The sequence below is a fragment of the Trichoplusia ni genome, chromosome 25, assembly GCF_003590095.1.
Source record: "Trichoplusia ni isolate ovarian cell line Hi5 chromosome 25, tn1, whole genome shotgun sequence".
Classification (NCBI taxonomy): Eukaryota; Metazoa; Arthropoda; class Insecta; order Lepidoptera; family Noctuidae; genus Trichoplusia; species Trichoplusia ni.
The window spans coordinates 2,466,829-2,494,434 of NC_039502.1; the positions used below are offsets into that span (position 1 = coordinate 2,466,829).

General features: G+C 35.5%; 4 protein-coding genes across 6 annotated transcripts in view; 2 read left to right on the forward strand and 2 right to left on the reverse strand.

The window, feature by feature from the left end:
• The window catches only part of LOC113505376, a 35,779-nt gene extending 25,125 nt beyond the window's left edge, over window positions 1-10,654 (forward strand). For both annotated transcript variants that reach the window (XM_026888042.1, XM_026888043.1), the window contains exons 3-9: window positions 314-439; window positions 5,439-5,527; window positions 5,765-5,880; window positions 6,172-6,357; window positions 6,442-7,464; window positions 7,612-7,737; window positions 8,324-10,654. In XM_026888042.1, the coding sequence (XP_026743843.1) occupies window positions 314-439; window positions 5,439-5,527; window positions 5,765-5,880; window positions 6,172-6,357; window positions 6,442-7,464; window positions 7,612-7,737; window positions 8,324-8,580 (1,923 nt within the window). In that variant the 3' untranslated portion in view covers window positions 8,581-10,654. The remainder of the gene's footprint in view (window positions 1-313; window positions 440-5,438; window positions 5,528-5,764; window positions 5,881-6,171; window positions 6,358-6,441; window positions 7,465-7,611; window positions 7,738-8,323) is intronic.
• Window positions 10,655-12,075: 1,421 nt separating this feature from the next.
• On the reverse strand, window positions 12,076-14,255 carry LOC113505380 (ubiquitin-like protein FUBI). Of its 2 annotated transcripts, none has more exons than XM_026888047.1 (5): window positions 14,168-14,255; window positions 13,891-13,975; window positions 13,458-13,623; window positions 12,603-12,696; window positions 12,076-12,180 (listed from the first exon to the last, which is right to left on the reverse strand). In XM_026888047.1, the coding sequence occupies exons 2-5, from the start codon at window positions 13,963-13,965 to the stop codon at window positions 12,123-12,125; spliced, it is 393 nt and encodes a 130-aa protein (XP_026743848.1). In that variant the 5' UTR covers window positions 13,966-13,975; window positions 14,168-14,255; the 3' UTR covers window positions 12,076-12,122. The 2 variants fall into 2 exon arrangements, with proteins under 2 accessions (XP_026743848.1, XP_026743849.1); XM_026888048.1 differs by lacking the exon at window positions 14,168-14,255 and adding an exon at window positions 14,095-14,164.
• Window positions 14,256-14,973: 718 nt separating this feature from the next.
• LOC113505379 (dehydrodolichyl diphosphate synthase complex subunit nus1) lies at window positions 14,974-16,876 on the forward strand. Its single transcript, XM_026888045.1, has 2 exons — window positions 14,974-15,419; window positions 15,751-16,876. The coding sequence occupies exons 1-2, from the start codon at window positions 15,119-15,121 to the stop codon at window positions 16,212-16,214; spliced, it is 765 nt and encodes a 254-aa protein (XP_026743846.1). The 5' UTR covers window positions 14,974-15,118; the 3' UTR covers window positions 16,215-16,876.
• Window positions 16,877-17,167: 291 nt separating this feature from the next.
• On the reverse strand, window positions 17,168-27,161 carry LOC113505375 (arginine/serine-rich protein PNISR-like). Its single transcript, XM_026888041.1, has 12 exons — window positions 26,687-27,161; window positions 26,122-26,242; window positions 23,656-23,814; window positions 22,330-22,445; window positions 21,905-22,071; window positions 20,890-21,039; window positions 20,568-20,673; window positions 20,221-20,286; window positions 19,412-19,488; window positions 18,924-19,065; window positions 17,960-18,812; window positions 17,168-17,277 (listed from the first exon to the last, which is right to left on the reverse strand). Exons 1-11 carry the CDS (start codon window positions 26,982-26,984, stop codon window positions 17,983-17,985), a joined length of 2,232 nt encoding a protein of 743 aa, XP_026743842.1. The 5' UTR covers window positions 26,985-27,161; the 3' UTR covers window positions 17,168-17,277; window positions 17,960-17,982.
• Window positions 27,162-27,606: the final 445 nt, after the last annotated feature.

Here is a 27,606-nt window from a genome sequence, read left to right on the forward strand (position 1 = left end):
CTACAAGCAAAAATTTTACCCTGTTAAATTGACGCGCTTTCCAGCGAAAATTTTAAGCGGATACTAACTTACTATTTATTATTTAAATCTTGTTAGGTACCAATTTAGTTATATCAAATAAAAAAAGGACATTATCACAAGCAATATAATAGCGTGGAAAATTACATTCGTAATTTCACCAGACTTCAAATATTGTATTTTTTAAATAATCAGAACATTTTTTTTATGATTCCATACATAGGTACTGTGTTATTTTAAAATGTAATTTTGTGTAAATCATACTTTGTGAGTCTTAAGAATAATTTTATTCCAGGTCGTTCCCCCGGACGGCGGTTGGGGTTGGGTGGTAGTCGCCGCCTCCTTCATGTGCAACTTCATAATAGACGGCATCATTTTATCTGGAGGAGTCCTCAACGATGGAATTAAGAAAGAATTTAATGTAAGTAACGAAATGTTTATTTATAAAACGAAATATACAAAAGATTCCTAAACGCCAGGTCGCATCTTAAAACTAACGAAGCACTCGTTTTACTTCATCGATATTGAATCACTTTTATCTGGTCTTACATAAGCCACGTGTATAAACAAGAGATTTTATTAGGTAACTAAGAAAAGAAATTGGCTACATTATGCGGATGATTTAAAAAGGCCAGTAAAGAGTAAATTTATTGTGGCTGTTGCAAGTATCGGACGGACGTCTCGTGCGTTTCTATTTTTGGATCCGCACCCTCACATCGACATTCGACAGTTACACACGCTTGCGTCATTGCCGTGCCTCCGTCTTACAAGTATACTAAGCGACCATTTTCGATAGATCTATTAATTGTGAACGACATCTCCACTCTTGCGAAGAATGTGAGCTCTTATTAATTTGGTCACTAATTTTAACTGAGTGCATTAGCAGATGTCTGGTATTCTTCGCATGTGAACGTCATTTCCTGTTGTAGTTAAACTCAGAGGCATTGTTGCCATTATTTTGCTCATTTCAATTACTGATGCAGCTTTAATAGTGCACCGCGCGTTGGCAGGGCATGGTAAAAATTACATGATATAGTCAGAAACGCGTATCCATTATCAGTTTTGTTAAAATGTTATACTTAACTAAAACCTACCTGTTTTACAAAACGATGTATAAAACTGAAGTTTTGATATACAGTCAGGCGCATCGCACCTGCACAGTTAAAGGCGTAATAGTTCAAAGAAAACAAAAGCAAGATATAACGAATCTTGTTCATAGCAAGCGACATGACCCCCTCAATGTTGTACTGGACAATAACATTACCATAACGTTAAGGCCAAGGCGCCAATCATGCGCTAAACCATTCATCAGTGACGTGGTTCACTACGCTGCAGGCATTTCTTTCATTGTTTATTAGATGTCTAGACAAACACTTATATATTACTACGGCAACTGCTATAGGTTTCTAGGTAGGATAAGAAAGTAGTCTTCTTTAAAAGAATTAAAGTCGATGTTGAGAACGGTTCCCAATGTCAATTGTTCAGGATTCTTCTGAATACTATTTAACGTAGGACTAAAATGAAGAGTCTAGCATTTATATAGCTAATTTAACAGAATTCTCAGTCCGTAAGAGAGTCTTCGTATTGCTTAGTCGTTGGTAGTGGAACAGAATGGGCTGAGAAGAATGATGAATAATCGAGTGTCTATATCTCTATGAGAACCTAAACTAAAAAAATCCTAAAACGTAAAACCTCAAGAGCAAAATAACTGTGACAAGAATTAATTGAAGATCGGATAAATAAAGCACTTTACCGGGTTGTGAACGTCACTGAAACCCGCTCTCGATCTGCAAGCAATTAATAACACAATTTACACCAGTTCGATGTCAAATCGATGCCAGTAATGGAATTTGCCATGAACAATTGTAGTTAGGGTTGTCCCTTTTAATTTTCAAATATTACGTCAATTGTATTTTGGTTTGTAGTAAAAAACTTGACATTAGCATCGAAAATTATGTTTTGGTAAGCTAAGATGTCGTTAAACGCTTTCAAATAATGTTTAAAAATCATTTCAGAAGCGACTTAGCAACATCTTCTGTCTATTCTGTGTATCTACTTACAGTTTTAAAAATCTACTTAACAAATAACGTATTAAATAACCTCGCCTGTCTCGTGACGATTGAAACAGAGTGCTAATCTTGGCCTGAGTCTCGTCGAGATGAATGCAGCGGTCAGGTCGCCTACAGAACGTAATACAGCTCTATTAAAAGTTTTCCACTATCGCAAGTGCACTAACCCTTGCAATGCTGAAGTACATAAAGTTCCCACATAACAGTGCGGGGTCAACGAACGATCTCGGCCTCGAGACGCCATTTAAACTGAACAGGTTGCATTTTTAATGCGTGTCGTTTCGGATTCAATAGAATGCATTGCATTGATTAGCTACTGTTAGGACTGTATCGATTTGTACCTTTGTTGTAATAGGGTTGCCAGTTTTATTGAATGTGTCGGGCGAAATAATGGGGATGAGACATTGTTTTTTGCCCTTCTGGTAATGTAATGAATAGTGGATCCATATTTTACTTGTTTCGCAAACATGTGGTTTTTATGGGTTAAGTCTCAAGCCGTCTTAAACTTAAAAGCAGTTTAGATTCATAAATTTATAGTAAATATATATTTCATGGCCTCAAAAGGTTTATATTTTTTACACCTAGTCATCATACTTATTGAGAAACTCTCGGCGTGATGCTAAAAACACCGCACTAATCTGTATATTTTTTTTCAAAGCACGGTTTAGCTTTTGAGATAGTGTTTCGTCACACTCTATGATATCTAACTAGTCAATATTTACGCATGATAACAGAAATATGACAATTTGCAATGCTAATAGCAGGGTCAAGTATGCCGGCTCGCGTCAACCGATTTACAGTTACGAAAACAAAAACAATTTGCGTTTGTCGATTACTAAACACACGGTATCTTTATTTCTAAAAGCATAAGGTTGAAAATTGAGTGTGTTTTAATAAGGAATGTTTAAGATTATGCAGACTACGTAACGTTGAGTACGTTATCAGGTTGTAAGCACACATTCAGCGATAAGAACGAGCTTCTTAAGCGCAACTTTCATTGGTAAAATTCCGTAATGACTGTTCCAGTTAAGGGTAATACAGATTGAGAATATTTTTATGAAAAATAAAACTTGTGCTTACGAAGAAATTAATAAGGAAACGAAGTACGAATACCTACATGTTAGCAATGTATACTCTGTTTTTAATTAACCTCTATGCACAGCATTTTCCTGAGAATTAGAAAAACACTCAATACTTGTGTATAACTAGAAGACTACATTGATTTTCTGTACCTTAAGTCTAAAACTGTGTTAAAGTATGTTGTCTTAATTGTCAATCAAGATAAAATGCAATAAAAACATGAAACAGCTGTGGTATTTAGTGCAACCACACACAACCGCAATATAAGGACCTATCGAACTAAAAATAGCAAAAGAGAAATTGAACCGCTATGAAATCTTAACTAATCATATCGCATCAACGGTGATAACTAGAAACTCTATAATTTTACTAAATATGGAACTTCGATAGTTAGTTTCTTGACCAATTACCAACGAGTTTTGTATTTAAATTCAACCACATCTTAACAGTTTAATTACGATAGAACGCCTTATAGCTTAAGCATAGACGTTCAGGGTCAAACTATTCCCGATAATGCCCGATAATGAGAGGTTAATTGTACTAATAGTAATTTAATATGGTAAAAACAACTTTAAAAAGCAATTTAAACAACAGTTATTCATTTCACATTAATAATTAATTGATTAGTATTATTCAAATGGCAATATTAAGCTATTATCCCTACTAACGATGTTTACATCGCTTTGATAAAAACAAAGACATAAAAGCTTGTTTTCAGTTCTATTCTAAATAGCCTAGTAACTCGTTAGTTGTTCGTAACCACTTAACTATCTAAATCCCCAAAAAAATCCAGAGTAGCGAATACAATAGGTGTATTTAATCCAGTTAAAATTATCGACATCTACAAGAGCCCCTATATGAAAAAGAAAAACAAAAAATGCATAGCCAATGAAAGTCGTAAGGTAGTGGAATATTATCTAATTTAAATAAACTTTGATGTAATAAAAAAGTTTTCCATGTAAAATGAGAAGCGAGCTCCTGTTTACATCTGCGATCAAGAAATTCGGTGTCCATAGGAAAAGGAGGGATCTTTTCTGAACATTGTTATATAATTATGAAACATCCAACAAATCGAGTAACAACAAATCTCGACCGGAGCCACGACCGATGCCCTCGCCTCCTGCAATCTCATTGACATTCAACATCTATTACCTAACCCTCCGATGCCTGAGCCGTTATACTAACATTCAGCAACCAATGCATCATGTTTAGCAAATAGGGCCACACATAGACTTCAGGTAACTAAACGTGTCTAGACGACGCAACGCGATAACGGTACTGTGTCAGTATTACCATGTTGAGTATGCTAACAAGTTTTCTACGTTTGTTTCAAATACTGTGAGATGAGAAATGTTTTCCTTTTCGCCTTTCTGTCCTTATCTATTCATTTTAGGGTTGATTTTACGTGGGAACTCTTGTGAGTATTTAGAAAAAAAATGTTTATTATGTACCAAAAATATTTTTGGTACAGTATTCAGTTCGGAATGCCTATCATTTAATTATATGATTTGGAACGTTTACACACACAATTAAATAATTACTGCATTCCGAATAATAAAATCTTGTTGGCGATAAGACCGGTTTTTATTCTTGTTTATTGTGTTATATTTCTAGTCGAATTCCTTCACATTTTTGTCATAGCAGAAAAACATAAATGAAAAGTACCAGGGTTGTGTTTTCGCTATCACCCTGAATTAAGTCGCTGACACCACGTTCAAACTAAACTAGCCATAAGTTAAAGCCAAATTAGTTAAATTATAAAGTTCATAGGGTGTGGAAATAAGTTTTTGGGAAAATACGCTCATTTGCACAGGAAATTAATTAGAGATTCCATAGTAGGCTACATCAGACATACTTTGTAAATGTACCGCATACAACTAGTCGTTTTAATGTAAACGAGTGATTTTGAGAGTAGACCACCTTCAACGCCCTATGTGAGAATTTCTAGATTATTCATAGGCTAATTGATATCCTTTGCCGTCATTTTCCGTATTGTGACGTAGATATATTTGCATTTCACCCGTCTCGCTGTTTTAATCGGTAGCTTCTCTTCTTAAGGTTAGCGATTCTCCTATTTAGCAAATTTTCTTTTTAATTTGACGTATGTTACTAAGTCCACGTAATATAATATTACGTTAGCTCCTTGCGAAGTTCATTCAGAGATCACAGATTCCTTGTTTATGTGTGGCAATGATAGATGTTTAGTGTATAAAACAAATATTTCTCTAATCAAACATATCCCTTGATTTAAAACCAATAATTTTTTTTCAGGTTTCCGAAGGAGAGGTTGCCTTTGTTAACTCTTTACTAGCGGGCTGGTATCTACTTGGAGGACCTTTCGTATCAGCTTTAGCAAACAAGTGAGTACTAACTTCCATTCCACCCTAAAAAACAAACATACTGCCTTTGTAGAAGCAGACAATGACAACTTGTTAGGTCTACTGGAATTAATACTTAATTATTTCCTCCTTTAATATATTAGCATTTTCTTACGATGTATGCTGCCTTCATACATTTCTTGACTACACTTTAGTAGCAACGTAAATTTAGTGAAGGTCTGTGTCAATTTGTTATTAAGAGTGTATTGTTATTTCTAGATACGGATTCCGGATGGTGACCACTATCGGAAGTATCGTCTCGACCCTATCATTCGCTTCGTGTTACTACGCCCCGAACATTGTGTATCTCTACATAGTATATGGCTGCATCGGAGGTAAGGGTTGATTGACTTGACTGCACGGGTAGATGAGCGGTTGAGGTCGACAAGCCAAACGTCGCGGGTTCGATCCCCGCATAGGACAAGCATTTGTTTAATCCACAAATGCTTGTCTGGGTGTCTTTGTGCATGTGATTTGAATGTTTGTGAAGCCCTCCACGATTAAATTCAATAGTGCGGGAGTCGATGTTTTTAAATATGGTTTAATAATTTAATATTATTTAACTTTCATACGTAAAAGCTTGCGTGTCCACCGACCGATTTATTGATTTAGTATTACATTTGCAGGCATTGGTCTTGGCATGATATTCATGCCAGCCGTTTTGACGGTCGGATTTTACTTCGAGAAATGGAGAGCTCTTGCAACAGGTGTTGCGTTATGTGGCTCTGGAGTCGGCTGTTTCATTATGGCGCCTTTTACAACTTACTTAAAGGACAGTTACGGTTGGAGAATGACTATATTAATTCATGCAGGTTAGTAACACTTTATTGCTCCTTAAATCTGGATCATTATTTTTTTAAGAATATTTTAGGATTTAAATTGTTTTTTGTTTGCAGGATTTGTATTAGTTTGCACTCTACTCGGAAGTACATTCCGACCAATCCGTCCAGTCCGCGTTACTTTAGAACCGAGAGAAGAAGTGTCCACCCGTCGCCACGAAGAGGCTGTTGAGAAACTTAACTCTATGTTACAACTACATCAAAGCAAACTCGACACCACCCTTACAATGCCGCCAGAAATGAAGTTTACAAACAAAGTGAGCCCTCACACCTGGATGGGAGTTTCAAATAACACCAGGTACCCGACGGCTGAAGAAGTATTCCGACAAAGTTCAACTCAACTAGACCACAGAAGATCCTCTGCTGTTTCTGGTACAATTAAGAATACCCTTGGGAACAAACCTATGTTTATTGACACCGCAGTAGCAGAAAAAGACGAGCAAGACGAGAACAATACCGTTGATAACACCGAGCCATTGATCCAACCCACATTGAGAGTTATGTCGCAGTCCAATTACAACAGCCGCCGCCGCTCAACAGTTGACTTGTACAGGCCTTTGTACCGAGATGACATATTCTTTGGAGCGAGTTTGAAAAGACTACCGCAGTACACGTCACGAAACTCTATCGGCTACCACTTGGCCATGACTCACGTTCCTACTGAGGAAGAAGCTAAGGAAGAGACATCAGGAAGATGCCATCTTTGTCCAGAAGCTGTACGCAGAGCATTGGCTACCCTGCTGGACGTGAGCCTCTTTAAATCAATAACATTCCTGGTTTTGGCTCTGAGTGGGTTCTTTACGATGTTAGGATTCTTCGTACCGTTTATGTTCTCTGCCCCAAGAGCCAAGGAGAATGGTATGGAACCCGTGATGGCTGTGTGGTTGGTCCCGACAATTGGAGTAGCTAATATCATTGGTCGTATAACGTGCGGCCTGATATCATCGGTGCCGCGAGTATCTCCGCTGTGGGTGAACAATTTGGCGCTGACGGCTGGAGGTATCGCCTCAATGATGAGTGGACTGAGTACCGCCATATCCTTCCACCTATTTTACTCCATAGTATTTGGACTAGCTGTTGGTGAGTTTCTTTTTAGTAACTATATATTTATATCTTACTTAACTTCATTTTGGAAAGTAATAAAGTGTGATAAGCAGGTAATCCTTATGTGCACACCCAAGCTGCCAGCCAAGCCAAGCTAAACATATTGTATTTTTTTGTCTTCAGCCTGTTTCGCATCTTTGCGGTCCATTCTGGTCGTGGAGTATCTGGGGCTGGAAAACCTAACTAACTGCTTCGGGCTTTTCCTACTGTTCCAAGGCGCTGGAGCTCTATTGGGAGCACCGATAGCTGGTGAGTTTGTTCATCATATTTTGTTCTTAGATTTAATAATGTGTGTACATATAAATACACGAGATTAAACAGTTGAAGTTAATTTATTATATCATTCTAATTGTTATCATTGAAAATTCAATGACAATATAATATTATTATATTACTAAAGTGACTTATGGAACATTATTGTGTAATTTATGGTTGGCGCCTTGTTATTTCTGTCCTTTGTCTAGCGGTGCAATGCCAAATTCCTCTCAAGCGTGCCCGCATGGCTATTAAACGATGACCTAGGCTAATAATATATTTTAACTTTTACTACTAGTAGTACAAACTAAGTACATGCGAGGTACAGGTACAGATGTCATAAAATTCACCCATAAATAAAAGGAAATTGGATTTACTTTGACACTATTCGTATTCTCTTAATATCTACGTTTTTCCAAAACAATAATTAGAAATTCATTGTATTGTCAGTGAGTGCTCCGCCCCTTACTGAATTGTAAATAGCGGGTAATAATTTGGGCCCTGGCTTATTGTTTTCATAAAATTCATCGCTTTGCACTTCGTAATAATCCCATTAATCGTTTCTTTATTGTTACTTTAGGTAAACTGTACGACTACACACAAGACTACAACGTATCGTTCTGCGTTTCTGGTGGTTTCCTTCTTTTATCGGCGCTCATGTGCTACCCAGTCAACAGGATTAGCAGGTGGGAGAAAAGTCGCAACGAGAGGAAGCAAATAGAAAGCATCTTCACCCACCCTGACACACAAACTAACATGAAACCAAACCCATTAAAAACGGAAGGACAAACGAACGGACAAGCGAAAAGACAGAACAACGCACAGCTAAAAGTTTAATAGCTGAAGTTAAAAGATAATGGACACATTGTTACGGACAAATTTGGTGCCAAAAGAATAAATAATGTGAACACGGTTAGCTGGTTGGTGAGTGCATCAAACGATACGTAGCCGGCATTCAACCGTCTATAATAGTAAGGATGAATGATTAATTGTGCCGCAGTATATTTTAATACTGGCAACATTCTCGTATTCATGAATGACCTTACACGTAAGTGATCGCAATTACTGCTATTGTAACGGTTTTATCATTACTCTAGCGCCATTCGTTCATGAATATGGAAATCTCCTTTTGTAAGACTTGGATTTGTTTAATTACATTTTTAATAAAATGTATTTAGTTTTATGTTAGTTTTATACAGACAGATTTTGAGATATCAAGTAATATGTCAATTTAATATTAATTTAATAATTATAATATCTAAAGTGTCCTAATCATGTACCTCGAATACGAAATTATGGATTAGAAACATTCCCAATAGTAAATCTTTGACAAAACTGCAACCTTTGAGAGGTTTGCAATGATTCGGTTAAGTCAGATTAATGCATTTATTGTAGGTTTAGAGGATTAAAAAGTACAAAGACTCGAAATGTAAAGGTAGTTTCACAGTTTTGTCGAAGTTGCCCATATGATGGAAATCTGAAGCCAAAATGTACTTTAATTATAGTCTGTTAGATACTATTGTGTGTGCCTAGGTTATAATAACTTAAAATTGGTGCATAATATAAGACTATTTTATAAGTAATTTGTTGTAAATAAATATTGCATATCAGTGTGCGAGATGCGTGATAATGATAACCATATGGATGGGTTTAAATTTTGGATTGATTGTGCCTTACTGTGCAAAGAGACTCGTTTATTTTATAAATATTCGTATCTACTTTTACAAACGATACTTACTCTTGTTAAATGTTAATTATTACAATAGTTTAATTATAAAATGGGAATAAGTATTTCCTTATGTATTGCACATCACATGCAGTGATTATAGGACTTAAAATGTGTTACTAACATATTGTGAATAATTAGGACTATAACTGTGGCTGTGGTCTTATAACATGTCTGTTTTAAAATAAGAAATCATAGTCATTTGTTTTCGAATAAGATAATAATTGGAGTGGTTTCAGAACAGCGTTTTTTTGCGGTCGCATCTATGACTAAAAAATTAAGTGCGTATGACACGCACTTAATTTTTTTTGGTTTCAAAGTTATTTCAAAATTATTTTCAGATTATTCGGAAAAGTCTTGCGGCTCGCCCTGATACTAGTTCATTATCGTGTCAACGCTTTTAAGTTATGTTTTTGGTATAAGTTAAAAATACATAACTTACTTATAAAACGCTAGTCTGAAACCGCCTTTAGTTTATACGGATTGAACAAACTCATTTATCTATAGAATAAATCAAATACGTTATGAAAAAAACCTTCAAAAACATAATATATAGAAATATACATTTATAGTCTTTAAATTATTAAATTTAGATCATGTAAGTTTTAAACTGAAACAGCAGTCAATAGTAAAAAAAATGAATGCAGCCTTTGCCTATATTGATTTAATTAATTACATCCTTTGTTAAGTCCTAGCTACCGCATTAGGTTAAGTAACCTGTAATGGTAGATTAGTGTGATTATTAAATAAATAAATAAAATCATTGGTGCTAAGCCTACGTTCCTGAGTAACATTTTATAATGAACCTACACGGCTTTCATAACAATTAGCATTTAATATTATTCAGGAGGATTATAATTTTTCGAATAACTGTACAAATTGTGACCATATATTTGTATAAAAATGATAGGTAGAGTCTTGTGTTCGTATGTGTATATGTGAAAACCTTGTTAATGTAGATTTTTTTTTGATGGTGACTATGATTTTTTTCTTAAGTATGTTAATCGATGCCACAGTGCCATATACTTAGTGTGCAGTAAGATTGTTCAGTACCTACGTGCGTCTGGACTAGTTGTCTTGCCGCAGATCATGACAAAATGTCAAGAAAAATGCCTTGTTTTTTGAAGAATGCATGTAAACCATTTTCCTTGGCCCTTTAAAATATACGATATTTGCCAAATAGTCTTTGACGTAGTTTTATTGAATAATTATCATCATCATCCCCATAACACGCCTGTCAGATTAATTTCTGCTGCGCCTTTGAGTAAATCCCAATAAAGATATGTTCTCTATTAGTATAAGATCCCGACATAGAACGACCTTCACCGGGCTGGTTATTTGAACAAAAGTATTTTTTAGTTAATTAAATATGCCAATTAAGAGATTGCAAATGGGTATATGTGCTATTGCTGACATTCGTAGCGACACCTGTAACATTCGAGCAATCGACATGAATCGACACATTAGTTGCACAATTCCTTAGCAAATGGATCCGTTGGTAGTCAAATCAACTAGACTGAGGATTTGTATCAAATTTATGTTGATCATCATAGCAAGCGTGTCTTGAATTACGCAATCAATTGATCAGACATTCGTTAAAAAAAAGGAAAAGTAAAACCTGCAGCATATTTGAGAGGCCTTTCGCATACACTTCACATTCGTATCAAAAGGTACTTGATATTAATAGAACATTTAGCAATGAATGAGAAACATTTGTATCCTCCTCCCATCCTCCTTCGACTTGACATTCGTATCATATTTTACATTCAGTTACGTCGACATAACATCATAGAAAATTGGACGATTGTAAACCTATTGACTTTGGCTTATCAATTTATAATAATAAAGAGCAGAAGCGTTGGTTTGTTTGAAAGCGCCAATCTAAAGAATATGAGAGCAAAGCAGTAATGGAAAATGCTGTAAGAATGAGAAGATGCTAATTATAAAAGTTCCATGCCTTTAAAATAACCACGTGGACGAAGTCGCGCGAAATAGCTAGTCTATACAAGACAATATCTGAAAAAGCTACAAAATAGGTATTTCCATCTTGAACATTCATTTCATAGTCATACTTATTGTGTATAAGTATTTGCGTGTATTGTCTGGTTACTCGTGTTTTATAAATTTTATAATTTCTCATAATGATTTCAATAAAGTAGGTAAATGCGTGGAACTGAATGTGTAAGTGTACAAAAATACGAGAAAAACCGCTCAAGTGAGAGTCGGACTCCCAACACCACGGTTTAGAACCACAAATTATCTAAGTAAACTTCAACTGCCCAGCTACCACGATTCGTTATATTAAGCCTGGTGACAGACGGATGGACAGTCGAAAGCCCTCTATTTCCCTAATAAAATATCTTCTTCTTTATTATATACATATTTAAAATGAATTGCTCTTCGTTAGTCTCGCTAATACTCGAGGACGGCTGAACCGATTTGGGTAATTTAAGTCTTGAAATATTCGTATTTCAGGGAAGGTTTAAAGGGTGAAAACATGGCAAATTGCAGAAAAAATAAAAATACAAGAACTGTAAAATAACCACGAGATCAGTTACAACGCGGGTGAAGTCGCGGGAAACAGCTAGTTGAAAATAAAACACTTATTGGCGCAAAAGATGTTATATTTGCATTTTATTTACAAAGTATAAACCTACGAGTTGGAGTTGGGTCCACGTCTGCGGCCGAATGTCTGCACAACATTCACGAAGCTGAAAAAAAATTATGAAAAGTTAATAATGTGTGAGATAGATATTAATGTTTGTTGTGGCTTTGATGGCTCCACTTAGCAAGCACAGTTAGCAGGCTAGCATCTTTTTTACTGTGTCTTGTGGGATTTGGTGTTTATTATGTTTAATCTTCTTATAGGAAATTGCATTTTAGAATTACCAAGTATTTTCTTTAGTAATATTACAATACATTTATCAAAATCAAAATTCATTTATTCAAATTTGGCTACTAAGTAGCACTTTTTGTAGGTCAGATAACATTGGACAGCACCCAGTTTCGCCCTTCACCGCTTCTTATGTGCTTTTGCTGTGAGAGAAGAAACGGCGCAACAAACTCTCTCTGATTATGATTCACGTATCACAAGTAGTCAAGATCTGGTAAAAAATTAAGTAAAATGAATTACCGTCTGTTGTACTGGACCCTACGCTTGGCACGTCCGGTCTTCTTCTTCTTTTTCTGTTGTTTCTCTACTTTGGGGGTCTGTCCTTTGACCTTACCTGGAAAGAGAGAAGCAAATGTTCAGATATAAGAAATAGCCAAGGTTATAGTGGTACAATAAGGTCTTAATGCCTGTAGACTTGCTTTTGGATTGGTCTGGTATTTTAGATTTGAGCATTTAAACATTGAGCAGTGATTGGCTTTACATCCCTAGTACTTGGAAGCATAAAAAGGCACCACAAAATTATCTGAAAGGGATTGATACTTCAAAGCATGTTAAAACACTTCAGTACTATTCTATTGAATAAGAGCCTACCTAGAAACTTGAGAAATTGTCTGTAAATATAATGTAATGTAATAACTAGCAGCTGAGTATTTGTAAGCTATAAACAGCTATAACAACTACACTAATCAATTTAGATTCAAATACTTTGCAAGACAAAAGTTAAAACTTACTATTAATCCAATGAACAAATTAACAAACATTTATCACTGCCTATCAATGTTCTACTGCTATGCAAAGGGCTGTTATGTTTCAAGAAAAATCTCACACAAGGGTGGTGATTTTAGATTTCAAAGAATTCAGGTTGTCTCACAGTGTTTAATTTCACCATTTGTCAGTAGAGTCATGGAATAATCGAGGAAGGTCAAAGAACTTCGAAAAGTCACACCAGTTACTGCTGTATGATGGATGATGTAAATAGACAATTATGATCATCTACTGTTGATCACCTACAGCAGACAATCAACAAAAGGTTTTCTAGCTCCATGGGTTTTACAACTAGAATTCAAATTAGAATAAGTTTGAAGTAGAACTTACCGGCACGAGCCAGGGATCCGTGCACTTTACCACCGAGCAGTGGGACTGTGAGGTCAAGCTCGTATGATGACAGTTCAGATACAAGGCAAGCATCGTCAACTGGGGCACCGCAGAGCGACAGAGTCAGCTCCTCAGCACCGACCTCAGCAAGGACGCGGATGCGCTCCTGTAATTAACATAATATATCTACTATCAATATGTCATCAGTACATGACCACATAACATAACCTAAAAAGTAGCACTCCCTTGTTGTGATATTTTGTTGTGAATTTAATTGTAATATACACTTGGAACGTGACAAGTTCTTGAAATCGGAAAACATTATTTCTGTCAGTGGGTTAACTGGATTTCATGAAAAAAATATTAAAACATGGGTCCTGAATTGTTCCGAAACACAAGATTAGAACACATCTATCATTATAACGTATCTTACCTTGATTTGGCCAATAGTCTCCTGGCCTTCAACGTCTAAGACGTGCGTCGACTGTCCTCTGATGTGCAGCTGCATTTTGAGGCTTCTGAAAAGCAAACGAAATATGCAACGGCGTGGTCAGTTTGGCATGATAACTTTATAAACGCGCATGTGAAAAAAATATGTAAATTTGAATAACTATTATTAATTCATTCATGTACTAACACCTAAAACCTATGTAAATCCAAATAATATCACAAAACTTATTTTAATACGCAATTTAGTGTAAAATACTAACCTTATCAGCCAAGTCTGACAAGCGAAAGAAACAAAGATGGTGGGCGGAAAAGGAAACAGATTAAAATCGACTAAATAGGAAAAGACGAATTTATATGAACGAATCCTATAGACATACTACATTTTGAAAGAAATGTTGTCAATATTTGGTTATTTGGACGTAAAGACAGAAAAAGGAACTCAAATATATTTCTTGCCAATAAATGCATGGGTCCAGTAATTGTATGTCACGCAATAAGAAAGACATGCGACCTTCGAAATATTTTAGTCGATTATTCCAATAACACTTTTAGAACACTACTTGAAATTCTTAGTTTCTATGGCTGGATTGTATTCTCAAAATATTTAGTAGAAGCTAAGCAAACACTAACATTGAAATGCGAAAATGCGCTGTAATTTAATTCACTGTAGTTTTTCAAATCATTAGTCCTATTCAATGTGCAATACAGGTTATGTATGGAAATTTTGAAATCTAGATGTAACTTCAGTATACAGCGCGCTGGGTGGTTTCTGTTTCCTTGAAAATGTCGGGATAAAATGTGGCTTTGTCCCAGAAAAAAAAAACCACTTTGCTCACAAATCATTGTTTTCAATAAACAATATTTAAAAGTTTCATATAAACGTTGACCCCTCACCCTATTACCACCCATGCATCCCCTAGAATCAGTTAGCAAGCCCTTACTCAGGCCCTAAACTATCGATAAGATTTAATTACTCAAATGTTTTAAAATAGTTCAATTTAATAACTAATTTTATTACGTGTAAAACGATTGGTTTCTAAACGTTGGTAAACAGTCTGTCCACCCTATAGCTCGTGATTGGCTGTCTGAAAAAAGCGGCTGACTGTGCCGTGTGATCTGTCCAATTTCGATGTGATTTCTTTTGAGGGAAAATGGTTAAATAAAATAAATAGCTGCACCAAAATTAACAACCACCTCGTTAATTCTTTAACATGCTGTCGAGGCTTCTTAGTCAGGTTCTGTTAACATTAGTGCATTTGGTTGTGAATATACTTGTTGCTGTTCAAAATGTTTATTCCCGAATTCGGAATAAAAAGTGCACATTACATCAAGATGAGGTGACTAAAAGTGATATCAAAGTTATACTAGAAAATGTACCAAGAGTTACTAAGAAATTAAAACACTTGGTGATTTTGACGGACACTGATCACCACTCACTGAGTGATTTATCTCGTATGGTTATATGGAGCCTCGTAGCCGGGATTTCATACGTTAGCTTCTACGATTTAACTGGTAATTATGTACACATATAACAAATACACAATTTATAAAACAATACCATTTGTAGATTTTTGTCGAATGAAAAAAATTAATGCTAAACTGCATTAATTTTTTACCTATACCTAAAATCCATAAAAAAAATAATAAAATTCATGCTTAGAAATACGGTTTACCGTAACTTTCGTTATCATATTAGTCATCAGCTTTGTATAAACCGTACCAAGTCATATTTCATATAATGTGCAGCTATTGCCTCATCTGCATCATTAAGATAAGAATAATGTATTGACATTAAATACATTTTCTAATCCAGTCCATTTGATACATAAACCATTTATTTCAGGGAGACTGAAGGAAAATGAAGAAAAGCTATTTCTTGAAGTTGAACGCAACAAGAAGGGTGTGCCAGGCTGCATAAAATGGTACAACAAGCCAGACTTGAATGGCTACACAAATGGAATGCAAGCACACACTGTGTACATAAATATATTTACTAGTGAAGATGGGAGGCCGACAATTGCCCAGTGTATACGTAGGATAGCTGAGGACAAAGTAGTATGTAGTAGAGAATCTAGTGAATATACAGCACAAGAGTTGGATAGTGCTCTTATGCTCATGTACCCTTCCATTCCTGACCCAGACCTAGTGTTATACACCGGCCCAAGATGTTGTACTCATGGGTTATTGCCTTGGCAAATACGACTCACTGAGTTCATACAACTTTCAGTCAACCATAGTGTAAATATTAACAATTATGTAGGTGCTTTGTATAGGTACAATAAATGTGATCAAAGATTTGGTAAGTGAGGTTGAGATAAGTCTTTAAACATAGGCCTAAGTGTAAAGTTCATTATAATGCTGCTGGTGTTTAGAACAAGCAATGCTTCAGCTAAAATTCATGACAGTTTGTTATAATGGGTAAATAGGCAAACTTCCTTGAAATCAATCAATATGGTCCTAATCAAGTAATTTTTACAAACATTGACAGTTCATCAGGATCTATCAAAACATGGAATAGTTCTAACTAATGTTTAAATACCAATATGTAGTTTTGATGTGACTTATTTACTGTCTAAGGTCAGCAGCTAATTCTACTTAGCACAGATATGAATATTGGCATTGTCTATTTACCCACTTAATTACCTGTCTCTTGGATAAAATACTTATTCTAAATGACCATACTGACAATATCTTTTGGTTTTACTATCATGTGTATGTGTATATAGGGTGCTTTATTTAAGTTTAAAAATATAGACCATCAAAGAGTAGATAATTATGTCCAAGGCCTATGACTACTTGAAATGGAAATGAAATAATTGGTGTTACAGCTATTATCTTGAACTGTATTAATAATTTAATTTTATCCAGTTTTCATACAAAACTGAAGCAATAAGCAACCTTTATAGATATTTGTTGAATATTAACTTATTTTTAATGATTAAAGTATAAAAGTATATAAAATTGATCAATTCATGGTTTCATTTGTATCCTGATAGATAAGCAATATTATTTATCTAATGATTGAATTTATCCACTATGAGCATCTAATACTTTAAATTGCCAAATGTTGGTCTAGAAGAAAGAATTGGAATGTAAATTAACTGTTGCTTAAAGGATAAGACAAATGCATTAACCTTTTTTAAACTGAACGAAAAGGGTCATGCTTAAGTGGAAAACTAGGTTCAAGACTACTTCTTGTACAAATTATACTAAATTATTATAATATGTTAATTTAGGAGAACAAAATAAAATAATCCCAGTAATGAAGTAGATATTTTATTAAAGTATTACGCGATAATAGTGCACACCAAAATACTATACACAAGGACTAATATTTACATCTGTTGCACGCACTACTGATTGCTCCCACCTGCAAGAGAAAAATACAAATAATATATCACAGCCTTAGCTTTCTTGATGTCAGAAATGCATGTATCAGCTAAAAACAGCCGTTATCTATATTTGAACAGCGATAAGAGACGGATGCTGCGCGTAACTTCCCAAATTGAATAAAATTCAAAGTTATCAAACTAGGTTTTATCTCACAAAAATTACGTAAGTATGATTGCTGTTTAGTGTGACTAGGTCATGATTTGTTCAATGACCATTATTTTAACTGAACTTCAAAATTGAAGTTCATTTTTATTACTTGTTAATTTAAACGTTTTGAAGTTACGTCCCATTGTTCAATTTATATAATTTGAATTTTATTTTAATAAATTAAACTATTTGCGTGCGTTAATGTCGTAAATTCTTTTGTTTCAAACTATATTTTTACAATGAGAATAGCGATAGCTTTGAAAAAATTAAGGAAAACAACATTTCTGACATCATCCTATTTTCCATATCCATACAATGTTAGTACATTGGGCTTGAGGTAGACATTTTAGTTACATTACACTAATTTCTGTATTTACATATTATACACTTAAAATTACTGGCAGAGGATATATTTATTATATGCTCTTAATTTGGAAATGTTAGTTATATTTTCACAAACAATTTAGTTTCGTTTCTAAGTTGAACACACAGAAGATAGATAAAAGTACAACCTGTTGGATCAGTAACCTGATGTTCACCGGCGATGACGGGAGTGACTGCCGCTGCGTGATCGACGCCGGTCGTAGTCCCTAGACCGTTCATACCTATCGTACTTGTCGTAGTCTCTGCCCGACCTGTCGTATGACCTGTCCCGCTTCGAGCTGTCCCTGTCGTATGACCGCCTGTCCCGCTTGCGCGAGCGCTCTTCAGACCGATCCCGCGATACCTTCTTCCGTCCCGAACGCGATTCGTAACTGATTGAACGCGACCGCTTCGTACGTTTCCTAGGACGTTCCTCTTCCGAATCATCCCTGTATTTATCTTTATGTCTGTCGTAGTCCCTACTCCTAGACGATTTGTATTTATCGTAGTAGTCATCTTTCTTTTTCGATCTTGATTTGTCAGATCGATCATGCTCCTCGTAATATTTTGATTTAGAATAGCTTCTGTCACTAGATTTATGAGACTTGTCTTTTCTATGCTTATCTTTCTTTGATTTTCTGCGAGAGCCACTAGAGCTAGAGCCCCGACGTTTCCGTTTCTTTGATTTCGCTTCAGCTAAGGTATCATGTTCAGTTTCTGAAGATGTTCCGCTGTGACTCGATAAAGAATCATCCTCAGAGTCACTGGTGGAAGGTGAGCTTTCTTTATGATGGTGGTTTTTACTAGACTGCTTTGCATGAGGACTTGGCGTACGATCCCTTTTACTTGACTTCCTAGGTTTCTCCTCTAGAATGGTATCTAACTTCCTGGCCGCGTCGACCTTTTCTGATTTGTGGTTGTTTCTCTTATCCTTAGACGGGCGACGTTCTGGTAACTTATCTGGGGTTTCACTGTCCACTGGAGGTGGCGTTGCGGATGACCCTATAACAAATGTAATATATTAGCCAAATCATAAACAGGATAGGACAGTCTTTATTGCTCTGAAGAAGATTCTTGAGGGTCTTTTGGTTGCAATGACAACTATGTACTTACGAGAACGTCGCGGCCGTTCGGGAATTGCGTTAACTGGCGTGGTAGGCTCTTCATTCGCCTCCCTCGCCTCGGCTCGCCTGACTTCCGCTTCAATTTCCCGCGTTGTGCGCTCGAAATCTACACGCTTGCGTTTTATGATGTCCTGTAGATAAAACATAATTCATTTGTGCTGAGCATTAACTGAGCTGAAGAAAGAGAGTTAGATACCGGACAGAGCATTTTATAGGGCATATCCCTATAAAATACGACACGATAAATTGAAAACAAGTTAAAAGTCATTGCTATTCTGGTTTTAATAACTCGAATAATAAACTAATTGACATACTTTACAGTTGTTATGCATACGTAATAATGAATTTAATTAGGTACACAAAAAAGCATGTTTCCAGAAGTCAAGGTTACATACAGTTGACAAAATAGGTACCGAGGACGTTTTGACTTCTAATAAAGGTTTATTTTTATTTGTATATTATAGACATATAGAGTACCTGCAGCTGTTGGTCGGTCAGGTCATTCTGGTCGTCGTCTTCGCTGTCGTCGCTGCTGCTCTCGTACGCGCCCAGCCCTGCATACACACTCACGACATTAATAACTTACGACACACACTAACGCTCGCGTGACAAGTGACGTATATACCCGGAGGTGACCACCGAATATGTTCAGTAAGTCCATTTGCATCATACCCCATTTAAATTTGATGTGTTTACCGTTTGATTGTTGAATAAAACTAACACTGAACAGTATGTATATCAACACGTAAACTAGTAAGAAATTTTGAGTACAGATTTCGAAATTTACAAAAAAAAAACAACACCATTTTTACACACTAACACTTTCACAATATAACTTTACATAAATGTTTTATACTTATATAACATCTATAATAAATTCAGTACATCTCTTACCAATTATCCACTAAACACAATGCATTTATACACTGTAGATACAAGATATAGCGTTAAAGGCTATATCTAAGATAGAAAAATGATGCTGGACTGCTGAAATGAGAAATTCATGTAACATACATGGCGGTTTAAAACATATTCATAACTCACATTATTGATAGCTTTTCTTCAAAATTAAGAGAAAAACCACCATTTATGTTTTATGAGCAAAAATATCTGGCAAACTGTTGAATGTGGATTATTGACCGTGAAATACGTAATTTTATTTAATTAATATTGAAATGTTCCAAAGGCTATCGTAATTAGGATGTCCAAAGGCAGTCTCCAATTCGCAGTATCGTCGTAAGTTTGCGAGGTATTTTTGCAAGCTGGGCGTTAGGAACACAACTCACCGAGACCACTGGCGATAGCGGCCAGTGCCTTCGACTTGCTCGCTTTCATGGCGTTGAGGCGCGACGCTTTTACCATATAAATAAAACCAAAATTAATGAAAAACCACTTATGTATTCAATTGTCAACAGGCAACATCTGAAATAAGACCTTATTAGCGATGAAATATAACACAGTTTGCACATCACAGTTCTTCGAGAGTATACATAAGACAATCTCAGTATGAGACGGTGGTTATCACAGTGTATCATATCACAGTTACAGTCAGTACGCGATAGTTTCTCGTTGTACAAAGTAACGTCTTGACAGAGACCGTCGGGCCGTTTGAAACTTAGGTGGAAGGAAATACCTTGATGGGTGGTATATCGTGCCAATTCTTCCTGGCTCACCATTTGAATCTCCTGGTCAGTCACCTCAAGGAGTATTTCTGTGAGTGAGCGGCGGACGGCAAGCATCTGTTAAAGGGACGATTTGTTAAAACATACCTACGTAATAGCATGGTGTTTAGCTTTTTAATTTGGTTTCACATTTACAAGTTCAGGACCATTTTCAGTACCATTGCCATAGCAAATAACTATAAAGTAGTAATTTATAGTTATTTATGGTATAACTTAAACTTACATATACCTATAGAAAGTATTACGCAGTTAAATCTGATGTACATGACATACCACTTCTTGCATGATCTCCTCCCGACTCCTCTTGGCGGGCGGGGGTTCCTCGCGCTCTTCCTTGACCGGCACCTCCTCTGCGGGCTCCACCTTCGCTGGGCTGGACACCGGCGCGGGCTTCTCCGCTTCCTCACCTTCAGAATCCGATTCCTGATTTATTTAAAAGATAAGCAATATCAGTTTCCGTAATAACGTAAATTGCGTGAACCAATCCTACGGTATGAATAGCACCGATATATATACCTGAATATTGTTTATAACATCACAAGGAAAGTATAGTGAGGGGTTTGACAATTTTGGGCTGTATCAGTCGATTGAAATGCGCATTTTATAAGAAGTGTCTATGAGTGAGGATGATTTTGTAGTGACAAATTAATAAGCAATTAATTTCTTTCCTTTTTTAACGATTCTTTCTTAGACATAAAAACATGCTTCTCACCGTAGATTATTGCTTCATTTAAATCATTCATGTGTCACAAAATTTGTATTAATGATTAATGCATCAAGGAAAATTCGGCCACTATAAATGCCAGTTATTATTATGCATGAAATGTGAATCGAATTACGACCTATATAAATGTCATTAATTATCTCAGGATAAATAAAGCAGGAAGTGTTGGCACATTGCTGCTGGGCAACCAAGTTCCTACTTGGCATGTTCTAATGAAACAATAATCTAAATATCAGGACTAACTTGCTAACATTGAATGTAGTCCAAAGCTGAATTTTAGTGTTGTACATTAATTTCGTTATTTGTGTTTAGAAATTCTTAGTAGAACTTCACTAAATGGTCATAACAATTCTGACAATGTTCAACACTTTCGCTTTTATAGCAACAATTGCTGTGTTGAATTAGGCATGGTGCACCCTTACACTTACAAAGTACATCTTCTATATCACTGTTTAAGATAATAATAATACTGGTCCGGGAATTCTGTTGTATTTGCTCTAAATGGCTGTAATGAATATTATTTGTCTGCAACATCCAAACGCAATATGTCTGTAATATACTAACGAATTTGCTCTTGGGCGGCAACACTGGTTGTCCTCCGGCCTCTGCTTTCATTCTTTCTAGTTCTAGCTCCTCTAGCCTCTTCTTTTCCTTCTCGGCTTCTTCTCGCGCCTTCTTTTCTTGTTCTCGTTCTATAGCTTTTTGTTTTTCGCGTTCCATTTTCTCCAATCCTGTCGAATTTAATTTAAATAAAATATGGTAAGCAGTATTAGTAGTGTAGAAACTGCAATATTGTTAAGACTTATCACAATAAAGTAACCGATTTAAGCTTTGACTAACCTACTGATGCTTATTTAAATTTTACATTATGTTACAGTACTAGTGAGTGATATTTATTTAATGCATCAATTCATAACCACATTCATCATAACAACTGTATTATCAAAACTCCCCTTAAACAACGTGTCTTGTTATAAGGTGCTTCATACCTTCCCTTATCCATGCCGGTAGTTGTCGCCGTTTCGCAGCGTCTATAGTTGGAGTAGACATAGCCGTCGGCATAACTATCGGCTCGATCACTGGAGGTATTACGGGTGGTTTGTCTCTGAAACATCGATAGAACAAGCTCAATATTAGCAGCAACACTTCTAGCTGTGGGATTAGGAACGAACCTAGTGGATACGATTATTAATTAAAAAGATGGGCATTTGTATGATCTTTAGTAAAACTACGCGACATGTACCAAAATCACGTTATGGTTGTAACATATTGATTATTAATAAGTAATTACTGATAATATCAGGCCTATATATCCCGATACTAAGCAAAGTCCTCTTTCTGTATAGGGAACTATTCGGCGTTGATAAAAATCAAGGTAAGGAGTATCCATTTTATTTACAGAAATGAAGTTAGGTTTTAGAGTTGTCATCTAACCAAACCAAATGGAAGCTTATGTAGAACTGTCGAATTTCTCTAGTGACTTCATAATTCTTAACCTATTTTCTTATCATGTGCTTTCAAGGACAGGCTAATTAAGGATACGAGATAAGTACCCTGAAGTTTCAGTTCAATTGTTATCTATAGAATTGATTGTGTTTATAGTACTTTTTTATAGTATATGAATCATTATATTTATTAATTATCCTTTAGATAGGCATAATAATGTGCCATCGCTGCTGACATATAATTTCAAACCATTGCCCTTGAACTAACCATGCCATGTTCAGAAACAATGAATTTAATTCAGATCTTTTGTTTGCTTCTGTGACGTTTCGAGGCGTGCTTACCATGCAAGGTCAAATACTGTATTTGTTACATCCGTGGGCTTTACATAACGCTCGAGTGACGGCAAAAATGAAATAACCTTTAACCATTATTGATTCTGGTAGCTGTATTCTGTTATTCATTAGTACCGCAGTTTGAAAGAAGTGTCGGTTTTGTTTGTAGTTTCATAACACGACATGGGTATCTTTTGTTGATAATAGAATAGTCCATATTACATTTCAATATCGCAGTTAATGTCTCACATTTTACTGTAACGTGCCTTACATGTTACCTACTTAACTTTTCATGTCGTAAATAGTTGTGGAAATATTATGTTCTGGAACGAAGAGAGTTTACACAAAGTCATCTGATATTGATCGATTTATTTAGGATATTCTAGGAGATATCTAAGATATTTGTTTATTATTCCATCCTGCTTTTAAGGGTCATGTTTTGTCCGGAAATACTCGGTCGATCTTACTAAATATTCGGATAGTCGGGTGGCATATGAGGGTAGTTACTAATGCTTTTACATAAGTTTTAAATCTTACCTCGGTGTTCTAGAAGTTCGAACAGGTTTATGATCTCTGTTTTTGCTCTTAGAGCGTCGATCTCTACTGGAGCTCCCGCTTCTGTTATTGGCTTGGTCTACTTGTGGCGCGGTCCAATACCCATGTTGGAAGGTCGGAGCAGGCGTGCCCGTCGTGTATCTGTAGTAACATTGGAAGAAATAATAGGAAACAATACTTGTCTGATATAATTTCCACGTATCTATGGCACAATATTGTATCCTAAATAACCACTTTTCCAAATATCCCTATTATTATTCCGAGCCATGTCTGACATTTTTGGCTTTGTGTGTATGTCCCTAAACTCCTGAAAGGCTAGACCTATTTGACAGATGTTTTTTTGGCAAAAACATCTTCTTTTATGCCCTGGTTTGGATTCGCAAATCGGCCCAGCAGAACGAAATTATCCCGATCAGCTGGTAAAGTATAAATCTTCCAATCTAGGTCTACCAACCCTGTTAAGAAATGCAAGTAAAGACGTACTTAACTTGCAAATAGAGCATTCAGGTGTTAAAAGTCAATTTTATTGTTAGCATATACTGAATCTAACCAGTTTATAATAGCATATTTTTAATGTTGCAAATCGAATAGGTGATTAGAAAATGTCAAGGCAATAAGCAAGTTCTTTTTTCATATATATATAATGAAAAGTATATGATTTAAATTGTTTTATCCTTATAAATAAAAAGATAGTGTGAATAAATGATTACTAACAAAATCATAATTAAATGAATGAATGAATGCTATATTAGATTTACAGATTTTGTGGATTGAATAACATGATTAATAATTGAAAAGAATGTTTGTTTTAGGTTTAAGTATTATGCATATATGTTAATTTAAACACCATTCACAGTTTCAAACAATTGTTATAGAAGGCTGCGTGCATTATTAAAACTTTCACATTCTTTTTTAATTCTGTGTGTGTTAATTAAAACATGGCAGCTAACACATGCATAAACCACTGTGGTGTATAAATGTAGACCTAGGGTTTGTAATGCAGTTACCTAAAGAGCAAAGACTACATGTATTGCGATCAATGCCGTTGTAGGTGTGGTCTGTTGCCATATCATGACTATAAATTATTATATTGTTATATTATATTCATTATTATCTATTTCCCTTTACAGATCTCTGAAGAGAAGTATTATAAATTCTTATACACTTAAAGATATGGGTAAAGCACATTTTCTAAATTAAAATATTTATAAAATAATATACTAAATGTAAATTAAAGATATTGCATGACCTCACCCCTTTCCATTTTTGTACAGTTACATCATCAGCTCCACTCCCAAACTAAATAATAATTGAGGTGCGTTTGTTTCGATTTATCTATCTGATGAGTAAATGGATTTATTTTAAGGTAATAGAGTTATTGCGAGATCATTGAATGTGTATGTTTTGCGTGGACCTTACTTGAACAGCTTTCATTACAAAAATAATGTTACTAATTTTCGTTGTAATTGAATGATCAATGTATGCGTTATAATATTGCATACTAAAAGTTTTTAGTTCAGTGTAAATTATTTGATTGTTGTTGAATTATAAGTTTTGAAGATTGAACTTCTAGACAAGTTACCAGAAAGCAGTAATTGCCTTTGTTATCAGAAATTCACTGAGTATTATTGACTGAAGTATTCACCTTGAAGCAATAACAGTTGCTCTACTCATCTCGTATTCTATTTCAGTCTGTACCTATTACATTTGTACGATCAAGGCCTTCCCTTACCCTTGAATTGTGAATATAAATACAAATATTGAGCTGATACTGTACTTTGTTATTTTTCTCATACAAAACTGCATGGATGGTTTAAAGAACAGTTTTCAAAAATCTTCAATATCAAACAATGTTAAATACAAAGAATTAACTCACATATACAAAGTTAAGGACTCATTAAAAATGTAGAAGCTAACTTGTTATCAACTAAGATAAAAAATTGTAGGTCAAGTCGAGTGGATATACAGAGAATTTAAACAATATACCAGATGTGGAGTACCCATAAACATGGGTACAGTCTATGTGTCTGGCCTTTTATATACTGAAATCTAACAGCTATCTCTAAACTACATACAGTTGTAATAATGTGTAATTACTCTATGCTACTGAAACAAGACCTAAACCATCTAGTCATCTAGACTAACTTAACCTCACAAGAGAATGAAGCTCTATTAAAAGACTTAACAACCATACACATACATATTTATTTCAAAGTTAACAGGTCCAACCTCTAACATTCTTGAAGGCCTATCAGTTCAAGTCTAGAATAAACTATATTGATTTGGGACATGTTAACAAAAAACATATACACCTTGAATACTGAAATGCCACATAACTATGCTGTTCTAACTATAAATCTGTCAACACTATACAAACTTAAATTGACCGAGATTGCAGAGTCCTAACAGCAATTTTGAACTAGGCATAAAACTATTTATATAACTTACCCAGGCATTGGTGCCGCAGAGTCAGGTGGTACGGTGTACCCGTCTATCATCGGAGGCATACCAATAGCAGGGTCTGGTGGCATTTTGGAGTCTCCGGGCCCTGAACCAGACCAACCCCAACCTAGTTGTTTAAAGATCATGAATAAATATTTGAGGTGAATCATTTTCCTCTAGTTTGTAGGGTTACTCTTAAATAAGGTTAAGAGAAGCAACTGATAAAATAATAGTAGTTTGTAAGGGAAATGCTAGGAAAAGGGACATGGGCTTGTAGTACTTAATTAAGATCAAACAAGCTTATTGACTAGATATTTTTCAAAACAGGCGACCATTTCTTCGGCTGCTTTGATTAACTAGAATGTATTTAATTTTAATTCTGAAGCCTGTGAATCAATATTTTCAGGAAGCAAATATGATAGCCTTTATTTCCTTCAAGTTACACAGAACAATATGTGCCTGGTATAATATTGTATGGCCATATTGTAAAGCAATGCATAAGATTGGTTGGCATATCTATCAATCAATGCACTAACGTTCATTTAGACTAAGTTTACGATGATATGCTTACCCCACTGGTTCCAGGAACCGCCCCACGAGTTCGTAGCAGCATTCCACTCGGCGCCGGGCGGTCCATCAGCATTATTATCCGGGTTTTCAACCTCCATCGGCGCTTCGCCCTCCTCATCAACCTTCAGAGAAGGCGGCGGCGGCGCCGTTACAATCGCCGCCGCTTCCTTCATGGCTATCCATTGTTGAGCTAAAGCAGCCCAGTCAACTTGACTAGAATCAATATTTTGGTATGCAGTAGGATTCAATGCCCACTGCGTGGGATACGCAGTATTTGCGGCATCTTTGCCGGAATACATGATCGTGAAATACGCAAATTTACACAGTAAATGTTAATGTTTATAAGCCGTCACATCACTACACACTTAACTCACAGCATTCGTCCATGTTTAAATTCTTTTGAATAAGTATTTAGGATTTAATACAGAAAACCAATTCAGATTCATCTGTCTCCAGTAGATCAGCACATTTTATAATAGACTAAATATTTTGTTTTTCTTTTCTAGACCACTAGTCGTCGTTTGTCTATAGATTATTTTTATTATGGCAACACACTTTTTCTAAAATTTTAGTAATATATTGATCGGAAAATTAGTAAAGAACTATCGTGATAATACTAAAAAAAATATAGTAATTTTAAGTATAAGATGAATGCTTTAAATAACTACATTTTTTATATTTGCATTTAAATGGTGAATTTGCGCAATCTACTTAATTAAGATTAAACAAGGTCGGTTAATGTTTACGTGGTGTATTAATAGATGGCGCTAGCTCACACATTTTTTAGTGTATCTACTACTCACAAGATGGAGTATTTCTTGAGACCCACTGCATTGTGCATGGTGTGTAGGTACTCCATTGTTTCTTTGGAATTATGAAGAAATATTTTATTAACCTTGCGTGTTCCACCCCGTACTGAAT